The following is a 21000-nucleotide window of genomic DNA, read 5'->3' on the forward strand; positions in this document are numbered from 1 at the left end:
TGACCCAAATTTCCAACTATCACAGTATCCCACAGTCAGGCGATCACAATTTGCTACTTTCCCTGCCAGCTTCCCACAAGCAAAATCAATAGGGAAGCTGGCAGGAAGTTGGAACTCGCAATCACATAAGGTCCTCACCTAATGACCCACGTGGTCCTTGCTTAACGATGGTAACCAGGGACTGCTGGAAATGCCGTTGCTTAGTAGCACAGTCACGGATGCCAACTGAGATTGTGCTGCCTATGACTTTGTAGGTAAAGGCCTGAAATGATGGCTATCTATATTTCCTTCTATGTTGGTTTTCTACTCTGAGGCAGGAGAAGCAATATGAGAATTCTCAAAAAGCCATGAAGAAGTAAAAGTGAGATAGGAGATATGAAGGAAGTGGCTTGGGATGCAGCAAGAGTAAACCATTTGACTCCACATAGGAGCAGGAGGTCAATGTGCTGTTCATTTGTGGGATGATTGCTTCGGAAGTTTAGTGCTATGCGAGCCAAGACTAGTCACTTGACAGCTATTTATTTATTTGTTTGTTTTAAATGATGGGATATTGCCCCAATTTTACAATTTGGAGAAATTTACAGCAGAAATAAAAACAAAATGCAAATTTTCAAGCAGCAAATTAAATTACTATTGGGGCCTCTAAACTGCTTTGCTTAAAAACAAGCAAAACTTATTTTAGTTTTGTTTGTTAATAAAGAGCAATATTCACTGGCAAAGAGTTGATTTAGAAAGAACTGAGTTACCTAAAATGCTGCATTCAATTTAATGAGCAAGCATTGCAATAGAACTTCCCCTCTATGGATCCCCATACGCTCCAAAGAATCCTTCAAACTTCAGAAAAGACCTGGAAGTTAAGCAGTTGAGCTCAGGAAGCAAAGGTGATCTGTTTTACTTCTCATTCTTGGTAAACTTACTAGAGTGCCTGGTAGCAGAGTCTGGCAAGATAAATCGGAATGTAAAAGCACATCCTATGCTGCCTTGATTTCAGACAATCTTGACCTACTTTTTTTGAACTACCTTGTTTTCCTGAGCATTTTTATTTGCAAACCAATTCAGTTTATTCCTGTGCTATGGAGCCTAGATTAAAAAAAAAATCCAAATTCCTTAGTGGATTGAAGAATTTTTGCATTCTTCTTTTACCAGTGTAGCTGCCAATGATAATTCCATACTTCTTCCACAACCTCTTTAATTCTTTTTAATACTGTTTTTAATACTGTACTGTTTTTAATACTCTTTAATACTGTTTTCTTTTAGTGTTTGTAATGATGTCATTTTCTATGTCCTAATCTTTCCCAAGATCTTACAGGCACACCTGATGTCTGCTTAGGACAGCACAATTCAAGGCACAATCGTGGTATCAGAAACAGCAATGTTTCTGTCATTCCAGTTCTTCCTACAAACTATGGAGGATTCTGAAGTTTATTTTTGGATCATATCGGATATTCCCACTCCACTTTACTTAAGTCAGCAAAAACCCTCAGACTATTCTTTCTCTCAGCTTTTGTATCTCCTTTGTTCCAAAATTTGAACTTCACTCAAAGATCCAACTTCTTTGAAATCTGGTTTTAGATATTTACAACGGAAACGGCTAATCAATGCGGCATAAACTAGCATCATAATATGCTATTATAACTTCAAATGCTATTCTGCATCTATAACAACTACAGACTGGAAAAAATCATGCTAAGATTCACAATTTGTCACACTTGAAGACTTCTTTGGCTGCTTTTCTACATTTCACTTGAAAATCAGATAATGGACCAGCTACTGTTTATCTGAGTTGATGACTTTTCATGACAAGCTTAAGAAATTCTCAGTTGGTTTGCTCCAACAAAGTGGCATTGAAAGACCCTGAACTCTCTTTAGTACTTTTATCACTTCATTTGTCAAGTTCCTTTTATACTTCAGTTCCAAGATGTCCACAGATACCTCTTGTTATACCTCATTCTTTCTTGCACTGATATATCCAAAATGCCCATGAATATTTGCTGTGATTGGCTGCCCAACAGGGAGTCCTTTTATCAATCAGAAACTTCTGCTTGTAAAAACTAAGATTTATTTTTTTAAAAAGGAATGGCTTTCATCATATCTTACTTGAGTTCCTGTGAGCTTGTGGCCAGCATACTTCGAATACTTTTATCAGCCAGTGGGCAGCCAGACAGACTGTAAAACAGGTCAGGACAGTCAAGTAAGTCGATATTCTTTTAAGCCAAGAGTTTCCAAACAAACACAACGTTTAAAAATTAAATTAAAAAATTATAATGCAGAAAAGCAATGGGGCGGGCAAGTGCTGCAATATTACATTTTGTAATATAAGTTAACCCTCTGAATATATTTAACTATAAAATGTATAGATTTTTTTAAAAAACAAGCTTATAGGTATAAAAAAAAGCATTAGTGATCCATGGGTTAACTATTTTAAAAAGTTAAGAGTTTCAAAATTTTAGTCGTTTTAAAAGAAAAAAGACGTTTATACAACACACAAATTAGCATGCTCTTAAGATCAACATTTATTACTCAAAGGGTTAACACATAGTTCAACATTTTTACTTTGACAGCATTGTTGAGGTAAGCTGAAAACAATAAATTGAAAAGACAGAATCCACCATGAAAAAAATGAAGTCACACCTTCTATGTGAGGCGTAATTACCAGTCACATGACCACTCCCATCACACCCTGGTGTTGGACATCTGCCACCAAACAAAAACAAAAAACAGCCAAAATAGTAAGTATGTTTAAAAAAAACTTTTAAAAGTTTCATTGTTTCCAGTTTAGCTGCAATGTCTGCAAGGAGGATTTAAGCATTCTATCAGAAAAGCTGCAAAATGAACAAAATTCAATGAAAATGGCATCTCAGTACAATATAGCATCATTAGGGACAAGCAGCTTCATCACTTAAACTTAACTGACAGTCTGAAACATTTATACGCTGCAAATGCTGCATGCTCATACTGCAAGGCATATATGTACTTGTTTATTCAGATAAGACAACAAGAGAAAGATAAGGTTAAAAAGGAGTAAAAAATAATTTCACCTCACATTATGCTTACGTTATTAAATCCTTTTTATTCTCTTTGCATTGAGGATATTTGGGTTTAGGACTTGGAATGGTGACTTCCCCAGGATACCTTCTTTCTTCTAATGCTTCTTGGAAAGGATCTAAGTCTTCTGGCTGCAATGAAGGGTAAGATAGAAACCACATTTAAATAGAATGCCATAGTGCCTACCACTAAAAATTTCCAATCAAGTCAAGGACCTTCCTCTTTGTTCCTCTGGAGAAAAAAGGTCCACAAATAACTATTTTGAAATTTTACACTGTAGATATCATTCCTGTATTGCAGTGAAAGGAATGGTCTTCATGAACCAACATTCTTTATACCACTCGTGGTTATTACTTCATACAGATTTCATTAAGGTAAGTGCTGCTCCAAATTCATGCCACTTGGTAAGAGCACCATGTGGTTACCATAATTTGTATAAGATGGTGCACCACATGGAATAATGTTCTTACATTGGAAGCTTCTGTATTCACAGTACCCACAAAGGAATAGTTCCATTAAGGGTACTTTTTGTATAAAGTGTCAATCCATGTGGTGAACTACCAACAAATATTATGAGAACCACATGGAAACTTCGCCATAAGGAAGCAATCTTATGCTGGAACAAAAGTTGACACCTTATCTTCAATGTTAATTGTATAACTGAGAATACATTTGTCTAAATGGTTTATCAGAAATCTGTTTGAGATATGGGCATACACGACTCCATGAAATGATAGCAGAAAATGATTTGCACAGAATTTGGATAAAATAAATTATATTGTATATAGGGATGGGCACAGTAATATGTAACACTCCAAATACTACTCAGCTACAATACCTATTAACAAATATGTTCTCAAGATACTGAAACATTCAGTTCAGTTTGGTGATATGCATTGACACAGAGTACATGACATTCCTGTAGTTGGTAGTCTAACCAAAAATGTATGATTCTTTTTCTTTTCATCCCCAGAAAGAGGCTGATCAAGGGCAGCCTGGTTTGACTCCCATTGCCAGTTTTCAATGCCTGGTTTGACTCCCATTGCCAGTCGCCAGTCATTCACCAGGCACTGCACAGAACTGCCTGCCGGAGAGCTGGGAAATTACCCTTTGAAAGCCAGTTGGATTTATCATGTCTTTGGGGAGGACCATCCAAACAGATCCTCTGGCCCCAAGGAGGTCACAAGTGGCTAATAATTGCAAATGGATCGAGGCATGATCTGACAATGGCAATGATGTAATGGAACCCCCTCCATCTCATCTAAAATCTGCTCTGAGATAAAAACAAAGTCTAATATATGACCATTTACAAGTGTTGGGCCCATGACTATTTGAGAAAAACTCATGGTTGCCATGGAGGACATGTTCCCAAGCCTTGCCAGAGTCTGCCCCCAGGGGAGGAAAGTTAAATTCCCCCAGCACCAAAAGGTGGGGTTTCTCTGCCACTCTCCTGAAAACCAACTCCACGAACTCAGGGAGTAGGGTAGTTGGTACACCAATAGGATCCCAAGCTTGTTTCTACAGCCCAAGCAACTATATTAACACTCACACCCTACTATCTGAAGAACGGAGTCCCTGTCTTTTACAATCAAAGCCAGCCCCCTCCCTGACCTTGGCATCAGAGTTGCTGAAGGACTTGAAACCCAGCTGGGCAGATTTCTGACAAGATGACATTGTCACCTTTGCCCAGCCAAGTTTTAGTGAAGTGTTGAGATCTGCTGCCTCAGCCAACACCAAATAGTGGATGAAGGTGGACTTCATGCAAACATCTGGCATTAAACATCAGGACCTTAAGGCCAAGGACACCAGCAAACTAGTCACCTGGTCATCCCCACTATAGGAGCAGGAGGAAACACCTATGTCTCAACTCTTTTCTTACTGATAGTATAAAGGTAAAACACAGCCATTTAACAAGGCACTTCTATCTTTACTACTACTTTTTAATTTTGTAATTATTACAGCAGCAAGAACAAAGAGTTAATTTGTTCCCTGCTTTGTTCATACATTGCCTTAGAATGAATAGATAACAGATTCCCCCAATATAAGGACAAAGAAAATGCTACACATGAGGCATGGCTTCTGTTTCACTGACTAAATAATTCTTTCATAAACATTCCTCAGCTTTCCCAAAAATATCCTTGAATTTGATAGGCTACCACTGAATTGTGGCATTACTAAACAAATGAAAGTGCCAACTCTGAAAAGGATTTAAGTAAATTATAACCTGACCAGCTGAACAGCATTCCTAGTATAAATAAATACATAATAAAACCTTTCAATCAACGTTTTTAAAAAATGATATATAGAAAAGTATATTCGCACAATCTATTGTTCTTTAGAAACCTAATAGCTGAAAGCAATGCCAGAGATGAGAGACCTACATTAATTTCCTTAGAATCATCTTCATCTATCGTGTTGGGCTTCATTTTTGTGTAGTCCACAGGCAAATCCCAGCAGTCACTCTCATTCAGCTGGTAACACCTGTTATTCATCACAGCCTGTTGTTGTGGTGACATTGGTTCCAGCGGCGTCAAAATAGTGCAGCAGCCATCTCGCTGTCGTTGCTTGTTTAAACTCAGGTCTAACGTCCCATTTTCATCAACCTCCATATCAGGATTCTGTTTAAATATACACACACACACACACACACAACATATATACCGAAGAAGATAATTCAGATCACCACTATCAATATTTCTTCAGGAAAATGAACAGTTTCATTCCTTGGCAATGTTAAAACATTATAAAAGAAATATTTGAAAAATATTTCGCTGGGACTGATTTCACCATTTTGATTGAGTTCTTGATGTGCCTAGTTCTTTGAATTAATGTCTATATGGTTCTGGTTTGACTTGGAGCAATTTCTTAAGGCAAGAACTGAAAAAGAACTACTTCTTTTAAAGGTCAGAAAGAAGAGTAAACCTTTCTCAAGTCAACAACTACAGAATCAGGAAAGAAGGAACTTTTCCAAGTCTTCAGTGTAAGCAATACCCAGCTCAACCAGTAAGAGGCACAGAAATTGAGATATGCGTGCCACGGTCATTTCGGGGAGTCCTTTCAGCTTGAGGAAGAGAAATTGGTCCTTACGTTCCCTGTAGCAACTGAGGAAGGGCGGAGGAGGCCTTCTCCATCTGCCTTTCCTAGTATTTAATATAATATATATATTTTAATATAATATATATTTTTAATTATATGTATAGGTAAAGGTAAAGGTTTCCCTTGACGTAAAGTCCAGTCGTGTCCGACTCTAGGGGGCAGTGCTCATCTCCGTTTCTAAGCCTTGGAGCCGGCATTGTCCGTAGACATTTTCCAGGTCATGTGGCCAGCATGACGACTCGGAACGCCATTACCTTCCCACCGAAGCGGTACCTATTGATCTACTCACATTTGCATGTTTTCGAACTGCTAGGTGAGCAGGAGCTGGGACGAGCAATGGGAGCTCACCCCGGCGCGCGGTTTCGAACCGCTGACCTTCCGATCGGCAGCTCAGCGGTTTAACCCGCAGCACCACTGCGTCCCTTAATTATATGTATAATTGTATATATTATATTATATAATTAATATAATAGTATCTCTGCCAAGCCTTCCTTCACAGGTGATTACTCTCAGGATGCCAAGAGGTGGGCACTAAAGCCAAAGGACGAATAGCAACCCATCTTTCAAAAAGGAAAGATCCTATCCCAGAAATCCCATTTCAAGCCTAAAAGGGAAGGACTGTTACCCTGTATTTCCAACCACAGGCTTTCCTCATTACATCTTCCAAAAGACTCCCCCACAGAAAATCTTTTACCATTCTTATCACCTAAATGAACCATACATTGTTATTCTACCAGAACACCTTTCCTAATCAATTCAGTTGGATTATTCCTTCGTAATGACTGAATGTGCCATTAACTGCCCCATTTTGATTTTAAAAAGGGACCCCTCTTTCTTTCTTTTAAACTAATCTAATCATCTAACCTAACCTAACCTAACCTAAACTTTGTTCCTAAATAGGGTTGAAGTTACTACCATCAGAAAAAAAACAAAACAAAAACCCAACAGTCTTTTTTAAGGGGTAATAAAATGAACAGAGGGGAAAACTGAACTATAATAGAATCTCTGTTGGACTCAAGAGATGCTGTTTCTAATATTTACTTCCACAGTCACATACTCCATGTACTTTCATTTTAGAAAACTGGAAAAATAAAATAAAATCTTAAAAACACCTTTCTTCCTCTGTGAAAGAGCAGAGTATGTTTTTCAGGCCTAGCACTGCAGACACATGATTCGTCGTCCAACTGTTTGTTTGCACAGCCCTCTAGTGGCTACATGAGGGAAGCACAGTTTTACCAGGGTTTTTATACAACTGGCAAATAATTGCAAGACATTAAAAAGAATGACATTTCTTCACCGTGAAATACATTTAAAATGTGTTTTCTTTTTCAGTCTTAATAAATTATCTTATTACATAATCCTGACTGTAAAATTTTCTTTTTCTTTTCCTCTTCTTTTTGCAATTAATTCCTTTCATCGTCTGCCAAGTGGCTATTAAGAGAACACTGTAATTTTTTAAAGCAATACAGCACTATTAGAACAAGGGAAAGCCTATAAGCGATGACTGCAAAGCTTACAGGGTAGGATAAATACTTTGGCAGTAATATGGGTATGAAACTGAGATTTATTCAGTGAGAATTGTACTCAATCTGTCCTTATTTTCATATATGAACAAAATTGGCCTTCAGAGAATCAGTGTGGCTTTGGTGGAGCAACTTTTATGGTCTGATCTCAACATGTGAACAAGACTCCTGTGCCCATCTGTGGGATCCTAGTTAATTCTATGTGCTATATGAAGAGGCACCCCTTGCCCCCCTCCAGCTACTGTAGTGATAGGGAAGGGCTGGCATTACCAACAAGCCCCTTTTCACGACACACGGAAAGCCACAGGATTACCTGCCACCTTAGGGCAGATGGTCAGAAACAAGAGGAGGATACGCTGCAAGCCTAACAGAAAATATGGAAAATATTTATGTTTTATATTAAACATGCCTTTTATTTAGAGAGGAAAACACTTTTAAATAGTAAGAAGGACTTCTGTTAAGGCTGCCTATTCTAATTTTCATCCACTAAACACAAGAGTAAACTTTAAAAATGTTTCCAAGAACTTTCAGTCTTCATCTATGTCTTTCTTACAACATATTGAAGACAACTGACCTGGAATATTTCTGCCTGAATTTAGCTGTCCTGACTGAGATCCATGTAGCCCAAAATCTTTCAAATAACTTACAAGATGAAGTCCATATGATAAAGTGGGCTGATGTTTGTTACAGATGTCTGTGGGGCACACTTATGGATCCTTTTAGTGTGCTTTTAGTGTATCTAAGGACTCTCTCAAGTCAAGCTCAATTTCGCATGACTACATAGATACATCCATGTTGTTTTCTTAGCAACAACATAGAAGCCTTTGTCATTAACTTATTCCAGGATGTAGGTTTTTTTTTTTCTTTTTCTTTCTTTCTAATCTAGTCTACAGCACTGGGATTTCCTTGAGGTCTCTCATACAAGTACTAACCAAGTCTGAATCGACGTAGCCCTGCCGTCTTAGTGCTGCCATCTGCTATGATACTGGTGAATATAAGCACCCACTGAATTACTTCTATGAAGGACACATCATATGTTAGCCCTTAGAGGTAGACCAGACAAGAAGCACAACAATGAATACTAACTCTATCTTTATTGTAAGGTTACAGTAACAGAATCTTGCAAGTCTGAAAGTACCCCTCTTGCCCTCACTAGTAAATGTGATACAGACTTAGTCAGATACTGTAGGAAGGACTGCTTGAATAATCTTTGTATCCTCAGAAGATCTCACCCATTCAGAAAATAGCTAATAATAATAATAAATATAATAATAATACAGCAGCCTTTGTTTGAATTTTTTGCTGCCTGTTTTTAAGCTACTTACTCTGAATAGGATCATTTCAGATTTAACTATTGGACTGTTACAATAAAACTGCAAAAATAGACTTAATGCTTATTTGGGGGGGAAAAATAACCATAATTGGAAGCTTTCCTGAATTCATCAAAGATTCCTGTGTTGGTGTACCACAGAATGATTGACCTTTGTGTATAACACACAGAGATATATAGAGATATGCAAATGTATTACCCTGGAACAGAGATCCTGAGGTTTTGTGGAGAGGTTCTGAGGCATCTCCCTGCAGCGAGTGGAAAGATTCAGGATAGCCGTAGCAGCCATGTGCGCTGCTTCCATGTCGTGGGTATAGTCAAAGCTGCTCTTGCTGCAGGTACTGCTGGCGCTGCTGCCTCCTCCACAGCTCATGTTGCTGCTGCTGCTAGGTGCATAACTGCTTGTTGTGCTGCTGGTGGGGCTGGAATTCTTACAGTAACGTTTAGCTGTGGAAAGGAAACAGAAAAAAAAGAAGTGACTCAAAAGGACTCTATGGACAGCCATGAAGATGCAGTGAAATCTGCAGAGAGCTATATTCAGAAGGAGCTGCAGTCTTCCATGAAGTTTTTATAAGATCTGTGTGTGTCTTCTTGGCACAAGAAACCCAGAGGCAATGTCAAAAAAGCAAAGTAATAATCTGCAGAGTATTCTCCTGTGACATACAGACCAGATTTAGTGGAAGAAATGACACTGAGGACTTGGGTTTACTTCATTTTTTGCACTCTGGAATTTCTTGCAATGAAGGGGATAAAAAAAGGTTACAAACAGGGAAACAAATAAATGCATTTTATTCTGAAGCAGACTTTCTTCTCCCTCTAGGCCATCCCACTGTTGGTTGTATAGTCTAACTTATCCAGAAGCGCAAGAAAGAAATCTGTTAGTAACTTCTGACATTATTGACCTGGCTGATTAGGAGGAAGGAAAGGACGGACAACTTTAACGTTGCTTGTTGGTTACCTACCAATCCCATTAAAAGAGCTTGCACAAAAGTAACAATGTAGAATATATTCCTGAGGCACAATACAAAGAAACTCACATCAAAGAGATTTTGCAGCCTAAGCAAAAAGATGCCACTTTTCAGTAGCACCTGGAGCTCTGGATCTGGTTGCCCTCCCTCATCCGTCTCACTCCTTGACTGACTCTTCTTTCTGAAAGGCCTGAAATTCTGCTCATGACCAAGATTGTTTGTTTTTTTTAAAAAGCATGTCAGAAGGTCTATGGGCAGACTTACATGCAATAATAATAGCTAATACGCTGTTAACCTCTGAAGTGCATTTTGCATTTGAATGTTAAATCACAATATTCTTATGTTTTGTACATGGGACAAATAACTTCATTGAGAGCTGAGAAAATAGCACAGGAGAAAGAACTTAATGCCTATTCCCAACTCAGAGCTGTTTTACTAGTATGAATTTCACTCTCCACAAATTTACAAAGCAGCTGCTATTAATTCTTTAAAGAAAATCACTGGAGAGCCTATTTATGATCTTTTCAAATCAAATTAATCTAGCACATTATAGCTAGAAAAGTCTTCCAGGTGTTTTCACAACTTCATTATATGTAAGCTTACTTGGAATTTTTATTAAATTGGGTTGGCTCCAAGGTAAGAGTGAAGATTTAGTGAAAGGTCACTGTGAAAAGGATCAAAACCAGTTTAGCATCGTATGTGAAAGCAGTCTTAGATAAGTGCCATCAGTGGTGTCTGCAGGATGGGTCAAAAATTGCAGCAGATGGATATTGCAGCGATGTGATTCAAGCACCATCCCTTTGTAAGTGTCAATACATTTACAAAAGTGCTTGACTTCTCAGAGATTTTGAGATACAGCTGAAGGCTTCCATCTCTGCATTAGGTAATGTTGAAAACTTCCTTTCTTAAACTTTATTCATCCATTCATCCATTCAGTATGGTTGCCCATCTCAAATTCATGACTTATTCATTGTAGAGCTTGGTGGGATCTTACATAAAATCTATAGATCTAGAGCAGCAATTATGTCTGTTTCCTAATATGTGGCTATATGGTAGATTGACTGCTTTGTTTAGGATACAAATTTTCAAAATAAATTTTGATGACTAGGTTTCTTAAATATCATGGCATGAAAAGTAACCTTTTGCTTTTGAATTCAGCCATCTAAGAAACTGACATCTGTGTTGATTCAAACTAAAAAATCTTTTTAGTTTACCTCAATATTTTGTTGCAGGGGAGGATAAGGGCATTTCTCCACTACCAATTATTTTGGGATCTTTCTGTATTTGTCCAAACTGAGTTATTGAACATTGTCTTAATTAGGAAATGCTAAGATAATACTCTTATCTTCCCCTGCAACAAAATATTGAGGACAATCTTGAGGTATAAAAGGAGATCACCTTGACAAAAACAATGACTGCAAATGCAATTTAGGGAGTCACCCAAAAGAACAGTAATAAAATAATGTGAAGTTGCTTTTACTAAACTTAAATATGGCACTGAATATATCTTGCATCCAGATTAAATACTGACCGGCTCTGATTCTATGCTATCTCACAGATAACATTCTCCTGAAAGTAAAATAATACAAACACAGGTTGTATCAGGCCAAAGTCCTATCTAGTTTAGCAATCTGTTTCCACAATGGTTAACCAGATGCCTATTCTGTAGAACTTTCTCTTGCAGAGCCTACTGTAAGTGCAGTTCTACCCACTGCCTCAAAAACTGGTAAAGAGACATATTCCAGAGAAGATATCATAATGAGGAAATGCAAAGATAATGGTCTCCATCTTTAATTTTCCTTTTTTAATAGCAGCTGGATACTGGAAAATTTTTTTCACTGAGCTAACCCCTATAACTCCAAGATTTCTTTTCCAATCTGTCACTGTCATCTCATACCCCATCAGCATATTTGGGTAAGGATTTTTACCCTAATATTGATAACCAGCAAAATATCAGATTATTCATACCTCAATTTTATTCATACTCCATAAGATCTTAATATGTAATATAGTATAGTTCCTGAATGTGAAAAAGTCATAAAAATAAGTAAATATAAATATAAAAGGAATAGGTGTTCTATTAACCTGTGCAAAATAAGCAAACTCATCAAACATATTGCTAATATAGCAAACAATCTCCTTTTAAATATCAGGTCTTTATTGACTTGTTTTTATGTTATAGCTATTACTTTGAAAAGAGCCACTTGTCAATCTCTATTTTATATATTAAGTGAGTATCCACCGCACTACACTTTTCTTGATGATCTTTGATACAAAGTTTGTATCAACATTAAACAGAAGCTCAAATATCCAATGATTCACGTGTCAAAATTCTGACTCAGTTTGTTTAATGCGGACTCATTCACAGCACTGATTTGGGTTTATTTATTTTATTTATTTTCTAACCTGCCTTTATTATTTTTATAAATAATATAAAGGCAGCGAACATACTGAGTACGCCTTCCTCCTCCCATTTTCCCCACAACAGCAACCCTGTGAGGTGAGTTGGGCTGCGAGACAGTGACTGGCCCAAAGTCACCCAGCTGGCTTTCATGCCTGAGTTTAATACTGAGTTTAGTACTTTAATACTGAGTTTAATACTCAGATCCATAATAGGTGTTCAAATATATTAGCTTCTAAGGGCCTGGTTTTGTCCCTAATTATGATTTCAAAGTATGATTTTGAAAGTCAGTATAATTTTGGAAAATGTAAATATTGGGAGAGAAAGGGATAATTATTAAGAGGAACACTTCTTTATAACTTATAACCTTTAAAGACCACAATAGAAAATACATTTTTTTCCCAAAGGAAGAAGAGGAGTCCAATAGAAGAGAATATATATAGCTCAATAGCAAACCCCACACTCACTAGCACAGATGATGTTACTCAGACAAGTAATGAAATGTCTGCAAACAAACAACCAAGTTCAGAGAGCACCAAGGACTCCACAAGAAGAGGAGTGGCAGATAACCTTAAAGTCTGGTGATAGACTAAAATATAATGTATTTTAGATCTCCTATCAAAATTTTAATAGGATAAATTCAGCAATATATGAGCACACTTCCACACATACAAGGGAAGGAAAATAAAGGAGGCGTGCATCCGCCTACATACTTCCCAAACCTGTAAGAAACTGCAGTATGGGAAATTAAACCAGCTAGCTATGTCTGTTTTATTAACAGGAAAACAACACTGGATCCAACAAAAATCTTATAAATATATTTAACACATTACTGTTTATCATCCGGAGGGAGAAAGTACATTACTCTCATGAAATAACTAGAGTATTATGTAATCACAAAAAAGGGTCTAAATCATATAAACTTTGAGTCTACACTATACACCATGGTGCTAGTATCAGTCTGTTGCAAACTAAGCACTGTAATAGCAACACAGAGACTTAATATTTAAATATATCCTTCTGTCAATTCAATAGTTTGAAAAAAAGACAAATATATATGCATATAATTATACAGTACATACACACACACACACACACACTATATATATATATATATATATATATGTATCCTATATATTATATAAGACAAGTTTTGAATATACATATACGGACAGGTTTACAGCAAGGCCATCATTCGTATCTTTTGAATTCTTCTTGATGTTCTGCTAATGAGCTTTTTAAAAACGTACTTATTCTGGCTGCTTTACAAGATACATATCATACCTGATAGCCAGTTATGTAAACCTGCAGTTAAGGCCAAGATACTCTACTGTTTCTGATATTTTTAAATATCAGAATCTATATTAGTTCCACCTAGAAGTCAAGTTCAATAATAAAATTCCACTGCATTACTGTATATGGCCATGAATACGTGCAGTTATTAAAAAGCTTTACAACTACAAGTATTTTGTAATGCCTTAAGAATATGCATCTCATACCATCATATCCTTTGGGGGATATATCTCTGGATTGTACTTTAGGTGCTATGGCTCTCTTGCCATATGCATGGTTGTCATAACTGTTATATTCAAAGGTGGTCTTAGAGTATTTCTCTAGTTCCTTGGCCAAGTTGGAGCGGGGCGTTGTGGTAGGAACATTGTTTCTGTAGCCATACTGAGGAATTTCCAACTGCTTAACAAAGCACATGGGCCTAGAAAGTAAAAAAAGAAAGAAAGAAAAAAGAAAGACATGCCCTGTTAGAAGCATAATATACAATTTATACTCATTATAATAACTTTTCAGTTAAGTTATTTATTGCATTCAGATGGTAGCAGTGTTTTATATTTTGCTTTGTGATTAATCTACATTTTAGCAGGACATCTCTCTGATGAACAAAAACTGGGAGCAAATGAATTACAATCACACCATATGTGATTAACAACACAGAAACAGAGAAAAGTCTTGTTAAAAAAAGCATTTTTAAGCATATGCAATATAATTTTTTTTAAAATGTATGTTTTGTATGGGAAACAGCATAAATTTTAGCAAGTATCTTGACATATTGCTAACCTCCAGAATGGTATCTCAATCTAGAATAACCAAAATGTAGGCAGTGGGAGATATATGATTTGATAGCAAGTATATTCACTAACTTCCCAATGCTCAGTGATTGAACTGTGCTACACCTACATTCCATTGGTGATCTTGAAACTGTTTTATGCTTCACCCATTTCAGTTCTCTATAAGAACCCAAGTTGCTGGGAGACATTATACATCCCATATCTATTTTTTCTCACTTATCCAGGAACCATTTAGATCAGAACAGTTCTACACTGGAACATGACTATGACTTTTTTTTTTTAAAGGACATTAAGATTTGACAATTTCTGATTTCTGCTATTTCTTTCCTCTTTTTGTAGATACCAATGGTATTACTGCAAATTTTTCTGATCTTTGGGATAGCTTCATAATTCTTGCTCCTTTTTTACACACTATGATAAAAGATGAGGAATGTCAGAGATTTCACCCCCTTGCTTCACAAGTTTATAGGACAGTGAGATGCAAATGTATAACATCTGAACAATCTCTAAGGGCAATCCAACATTAGTGTATACATTCAGTCAGATAAATTCAAACTGTGCCCTCAAGGGAAAAAATGATCTCAGTATTTAGATAAATATTTATGTATAAACAAAGTACAATAATTATTTGTACCTTCTGATTTTCTTTCATGTGTGAGACATTGAATTACTCAAAAGCCTTTCAGCCTTTAGAACATATATAGGCATGAGGTCTGAAGCTGGTAAGGCCAGAAATAACATGTCTGAGGCCAGACAAGACCCTTATCAAGCACCAAGCACGTTTCATCAACATCCAAGGTTGAAAAATGAGCAGCAAAAAATCACTTGCTATATAAGGATGGCAGAAAAAGATGTAGATTGAAACCCTGGAGCTGACATACATATAGTTAGATTCCTGGATTCTATGGTAGCTGATATTTGTCATTATGAGAATTTCTTCTGGACCTGCAATTAAACCAACTAATCTATCTTAGCCTCATTCGTGAATCTTCTGCTGCTGAACTCATAAGTTCATGTCTGCATTTATAAAGAGAGATTTATTGCCATGCCTAGGTGAAGCTCTGTCAATTAATATGAACTGTAATAAATTAAACCTACTCCTTGGCTGCAAGAAATTCTGGTTTTCTTCTAGATTGCACATTTCATTACCTCTTAAAAATAAAAACAAAAATCACACGTTTTAAAGTGGCCTATTCCTCTGATAGTGTAACATGGGATTCCCCCAGGAACCACTATCTGTATTGGAAATGATAAGTAATCCACCACTAGACAGTCAATCTTGTAGCAGTGGCTGATGCCAAAAGCATTATCATTTTCCTTTATCAGACAATGTAAAAGATAAAGCACTATGGTTGTTTTCAATTCCCTTTATACCAGAAGGTCCAGCACATAAATGAATGGACTGCTTATGAATTCCTCTGTTTGAATTCAAGAAGGAGCAACAAATTGTGCTTAGTAAATATAAATAGTACAGAGCAAACTTCAAAATATTTACCTTAAATAGCTGTAGAAGTCTGAGTTACATTGACACCTCAGATATGACTTCTCCATTGCTTTTATCTTCTACAGCTTGTTGTTGTTGTTTATTCGTTTAGTCGCTTCCAACTCTTTGTGAAGTCACGAAGAGTCGGATGCAACTAAACGAATAAACAACAACAACAAGCTGTAGAAGATAAAAGCAATGGAGAAGTCAAATCTGAGGTGTCAATGTAACTCAGATCACTTATCATGATCTGAAAGGCATGACAATCTCATAGACAAGAGCAAAATTGTCAAAACATTGAATTGAGGCATCTGCATTTAGAAGCTGCTTTTAACAAGCTTCCTTTCCATGGCATTTGACTCCTCGTTAAAGAAAATATGGTTTTAGCACAATAATAAGGCTATTTAGTTTTCCTCCTGGCAGTAAAAAGTGTGGAAAATAATTCTATTTTTGTTTGTTAAAAGACTATTCAAAAATTGTTTCTGAAAGTGGAAAAATATACGGAACACAAAACCCCCATCTAAAAACCACCCAATGTTCCTGAGCATAAGCAAAAGCTGTGGAGTCCTTGCTGCTCTCTGAGCTTGGTTGTTTGTGTGCAGATATTTCATGACCCAGCTGGGGAACATTATCAGAGTTAGTGAGTGTGGGGTTTGCTCCCTGTTTGTATACAGTAGCTTGCCCTGCCAGTGTTGGTGGGGGTGTGGTTTTCTAAGCAAAAACATGTGTCACCTCTCTGAAAAACAATCTTAATTTTTTTCAGGCAGCATGGGGAAAAACTATATTAAAATTATGGAATGTATGAATCTAATTTTACTTCTATCCCCCTCATTACATTGCAAAGTATGCCATAAAATACTTATGAAATTATAAAATCCTTGCTTTGTAATATCCACATGGTTGGGTATATTAATTATACTCTGAAGCTCAAATTTTCCAATTATGAAAAATGGGGAGACTTGAAAAGAAAACTGTAAGCATCATGCATTTCTGCAGCTGCAGACCAAAGTTAATAGCAATGGTAGCATAAAACTAAAACTTCAGATCCAAAACATTTCTGGATATTTATTATGAACGTATTTCTGACAATAAGTAAGAGTTCTTATTAGACATGGCACCTGAAAACACTTCAAAGTAGCTCTAGACAACAATTTTTCCCAGACAGTTTTTAGTATCATGACATGAAGTGATATTCCACTACATTCCACTTCACTATATACAGTGATGTACTGCTATTTGGGTGGAAAGAGCTGCTGAGATCTTAAACAGCTCATTAAAGGAATCCATCCCAAGTAGACTGCTGAGTTTTCAGATCTGACGCGCAGAACATGTTGATTACAAAGAGCTCTTGAATAGCTTATTTTCTTAAGGCCCAATAACATTAGAAATTTCACTATGAGGTACATCAATGGAATCCAAATCTATAATTTCCAATTGAGACATCCTATAATCAGTAATTCCTATAATCAATTATTTCCTTAAAACAGAAATCTTGGGGAAGAAGGGTATGGGGAAAACAGGTAAATTCTGCTGCTTTATCTTAGCAAATGTATTATTTTCCCCTCAAACTACGAATATGATCGCAGTTGAAATCCCTGCTATCCCTGAGTAAACCTTAGCAACTAGTCCCTTTTTATCAAGTCTGACTCTCAAATTCCTCAGGAATAATCATACCTTTCTTGCCTGCATCAAGCAAACGCCTAAGATTCTGCACCGGACAAACATTGTAGCCTATATTCCTGAGGAATGAGATGGTTCATGAATTATTGGCAGCAATAAAAGTGTAAACCATATAAATGTGTACATCAGCATTCTTCTTTTTAGGGGGGGAAGATACAAAGCCAGCCAAAACTTCTTATCAAATTATAAAGCCAGCCACTCTTCTTATAAAGTCTTTTAAGCCTACAAAGGATACATTTTTGAATTATAATTTTAAACTTGCAAACTAAATGTTGAAAGTAGGGCTTCTGGTTTTCATTTAAACTGATATTTACTAGTAAACGCCTGCTGGAAAAAACAAGACTTACCGGTAAATATTAGTTTATTTCCCAAAGATATCAACTTTTTTCACACTGTTCATAGATTCAGAACTCCAGCAGGCAGCTTTACACCAAACAATGCCTAAGACAAAAATGAGCTTTTCAGCTTTATTGATATTTGCCAAAAAAAAGAGAAACATTACCCACCCACCCCCAGGGTATATTGGTAGGCATATAAAGGCTGAAAACAGGATCCAGAAGCCCTAATTCTAAACACTGATTCAAGGGTGATATATTTTTTAGTGCTAAGATTAACTTCTTATTCAATTAATCTTGAACACACTATTAAGTGTTAGAGCAACTCTGTATACCTCAAGACACGATCTGATGCCTGGTTTGATTTGGATGCATCACAGCTCTGATGCTTCTCTTGAGCTTTAGCCAGTTTCTCTGCTGCAGCAATAGGACATCCGGAGAGGCTGCAATTACAGAAAGAAAATGTAATTGTCCCATCCAGAATAGCTTCACAGAGGTTTTTTTTTGTAAACATAAGGGAGAAGCTGGCCGAATGGGTGGGGGGGTAAGAGCTATGTCTTGATGCCCAGCATTCATCCTCTAGAATGCAAAAGTCTGCCTTTAAAATCACAGGGTTGACATAAAAGATTAACTCTTGTTCCACTATACATGACTAATTCTACTGATCTTGTGACCTACCAAGTCAGATAGAATCTCCCAGCTACATATTGTGACAGTCCAGGTGCTTAATTATCATTGTTTTTGCCCTCCCACTGTTTTTACAAAAACAAAGCTTAATGAGCTGATGATTAGCCACTATGAAGCTGGTGAGCTGTATTCAACTTGATAAGCCACAAATTATGCTTTAGTTCAGTGTTCTTGTAAATGTTCAGGAGAACATTGCTGCCAGGCAAACTGAATACAAACTTAAATATGCAATACTGTTGGCAGAATTTCCTACATAGTATCTGCCAACAGTATTGTCTACTGCTGCTGCTATTGTTGCTAGTAAAAAACAGAGAAGAATAAGGCTGTAATCCTTGCTTATCTGAAAGTGAGCATCATTGAATTCAGCAAGGTTTACTGTTAGTGAAACTAGTTAGGACAGATCTTTAAATAAACTTGTGCTGATTATAATTCAGGGAAAAAGTGTAGAAAAAGAAGGAAATAAAAATACACTTGCTGTTGAAATTGATAGAAATTCTCTTGGGAGAATCTGGGCATCAATCCATAAGGACACAGCAGATAGAAAACTTAATGAAATATAAAGAAAAAAAAAGGAAAGTTAAACTAGAACACAAACCACTACACAACTATCAAAAAAATTTTCAGAGTCAAATCAAATTAAATCAACTCCTGGTGTATGTTGAGGATCATAAATCCAAAGAGTTTTAGGGAAACTACAATACAGTACAGAATATTGCCCAAGCATAGCCTAGGGGTCCAAAAAGGGCAGTGTGTGGACTGCATTGAGCCCATCAACTCCCTTGTATGCTCCCCTTAGCCCAATTAGATCGGTGGGACCAAAGTGTTCCTTCCTTCCTTTTTAGCAAAAACACTGTGATCACCAGGTATCACTCATTCCTAAAGTATTTTTTGTGTAAGCACCAGGACAAAAGGAAATAAACAAAAATAATTCCAACCAGCATTTCTTAATCTTCTCAAACACATTGATCATCTCAGATACAGACTTCTAAGAATCCTATAGTTTCAAAACTTCTGAAAAGGACATACTGTAGTTTTAAATCCTGAAACATTTTCATGGTGTCATGACTCTGCCTGAGGACTCATCCGCAGATGACAAGCAGGACCATGATAAGGCACTGAGGGAACCAGATACAAAAAGCCAGACCAAACAACAGTAGAAAAGGCATCAGGCTTCATAGTACCAGATTCAGGCTCAGTTGATTCAGAGCTTGAATCAGAACCCCAATCTCACAGTGATTGGGAAAGCTGTTGCTAGAAAGTAGAAAAGTGGAGAAAAACATGGGTACACCAAAGAGAATCTGGCATAGCCAGGTCTACTCAGAAATAGACTGGTACAAATAAATCAGGACGATTTGTGGAGTTGTGACGGTGGAATAATGCTCCATTAGAGCTGAATATATCTCAGGTCTAGTTCCTAGCCATGCAGCCTTCTTGAAACACTGACCCTTGCATGACACCATCTCCTTGCTGCTGGTGAGAATTTTGACCTCCTTGAATTCATACAGTAATTCCAACTATGATGGCCTGATGGATTTACAGCTTGAATTGTTTGCTAGGTACTTCCAGCTAAAATGGTCAGGACACCCCATCATATCCATAGTAATTCACAGGGCGAACTTTTTCATGGTATTATATAGCTTCCCTTTTTCAACCAGTTTTATATTTGGTAAATAAGCTTTTTTTTAAAGTTAATGTTTTAGGATTTCATATTAACTGAATGGGTTTACCTAAACTCTACCTAAATGTTTGCTTTTGGGGGGTAGGATTTGTCAGCCTATTAAAAAAAAAAAGTTGTGTGTTTTATACCACTTGCTTTATGATATTATTTTATTTTATTTCTTATTCTATAAGCATTTTTCTTTGGAAATCCATAAAAACTGTGATTGACAAGGTATCAAAATATAAAAAGACTCTGTTCTACTTCTGATTATATATGCCAACTTTTACTTTCTTCAGTTATATTCTTTGTTTTAGGTTTCAGTCAGGCATTAGAAAATAAGCTCTTGTTCCTTTTTTGCCTGCCACTAGTATTAAAATCTCATATCCAAAAAGTCTTTGCCCACTGCAGATATAATTGACCAGTGTGATATAATTTTTGTGACTATAGCATGGGTATATTACTTCATAGAAGTAATTGTCAGCCATCAACCAATAACCCTAATCCTAATCCATTTGGTGGGGGAAAAAAGCATGAGACCCTAAGCCGGCATAATCAATTAGTGTGCGAAATTCACAGGCAGGCAAAACAGGAACAAGAGCAAAAAGATTTCAGAAGAGAAGAGATCAACATTCATAAAAAAGTTGAATCGTGACTTCAATATTTTTTTTAATAAACTATGAAGAAATGGAGGGGCATTTGTTGCAGCAACAT

General features: G+C 36.7%; 1 protein-coding gene across 1 annotated transcript in view; it reads right to left on the bottom strand.

Moving 5' to 3' along the window:
* MYT1L (myelin transcription factor 1 like) overlaps nucleotides 1–21000 on the bottom strand; it is a 327281-nt gene that overhangs the window by 35678 nt on the left and 270603 nt on the right. Inside the window, exons 10-15 of the mRNA XM_063314010.1 lie at nucleotides 18278–18385; nucleotides 13863–14074; nucleotides 9194–9441; nucleotides 5427–5663; nucleotides 3055–3176; nucleotides 2098–2166 (exon numbers count right to left, since the gene is read on the bottom strand). Coding sequence (XP_063170080.1) covers nucleotides 2098–2166; nucleotides 3055–3176; nucleotides 5427–5663; nucleotides 9194–9441; nucleotides 13863–14074; nucleotides 18278–18385 — 996 coding nt within the window. The remainder of the gene's footprint in view (nucleotides 1–2097; nucleotides 2167–3054; nucleotides 3177–5426; nucleotides 5664–9193; nucleotides 9442–13862; nucleotides 14075–18277; nucleotides 18386–21000) is intronic.

This window comes from Candoia aspera, chromosome 1, assembly GCF_035149785.1.
Source record: "Candoia aspera isolate rCanAsp1 chromosome 1, rCanAsp1.hap2, whole genome shotgun sequence".
Taxonomy (NCBI): Eukaryota; Metazoa; Chordata; class Lepidosauria; order Squamata; family Boidae; genus Candoia; species Candoia aspera.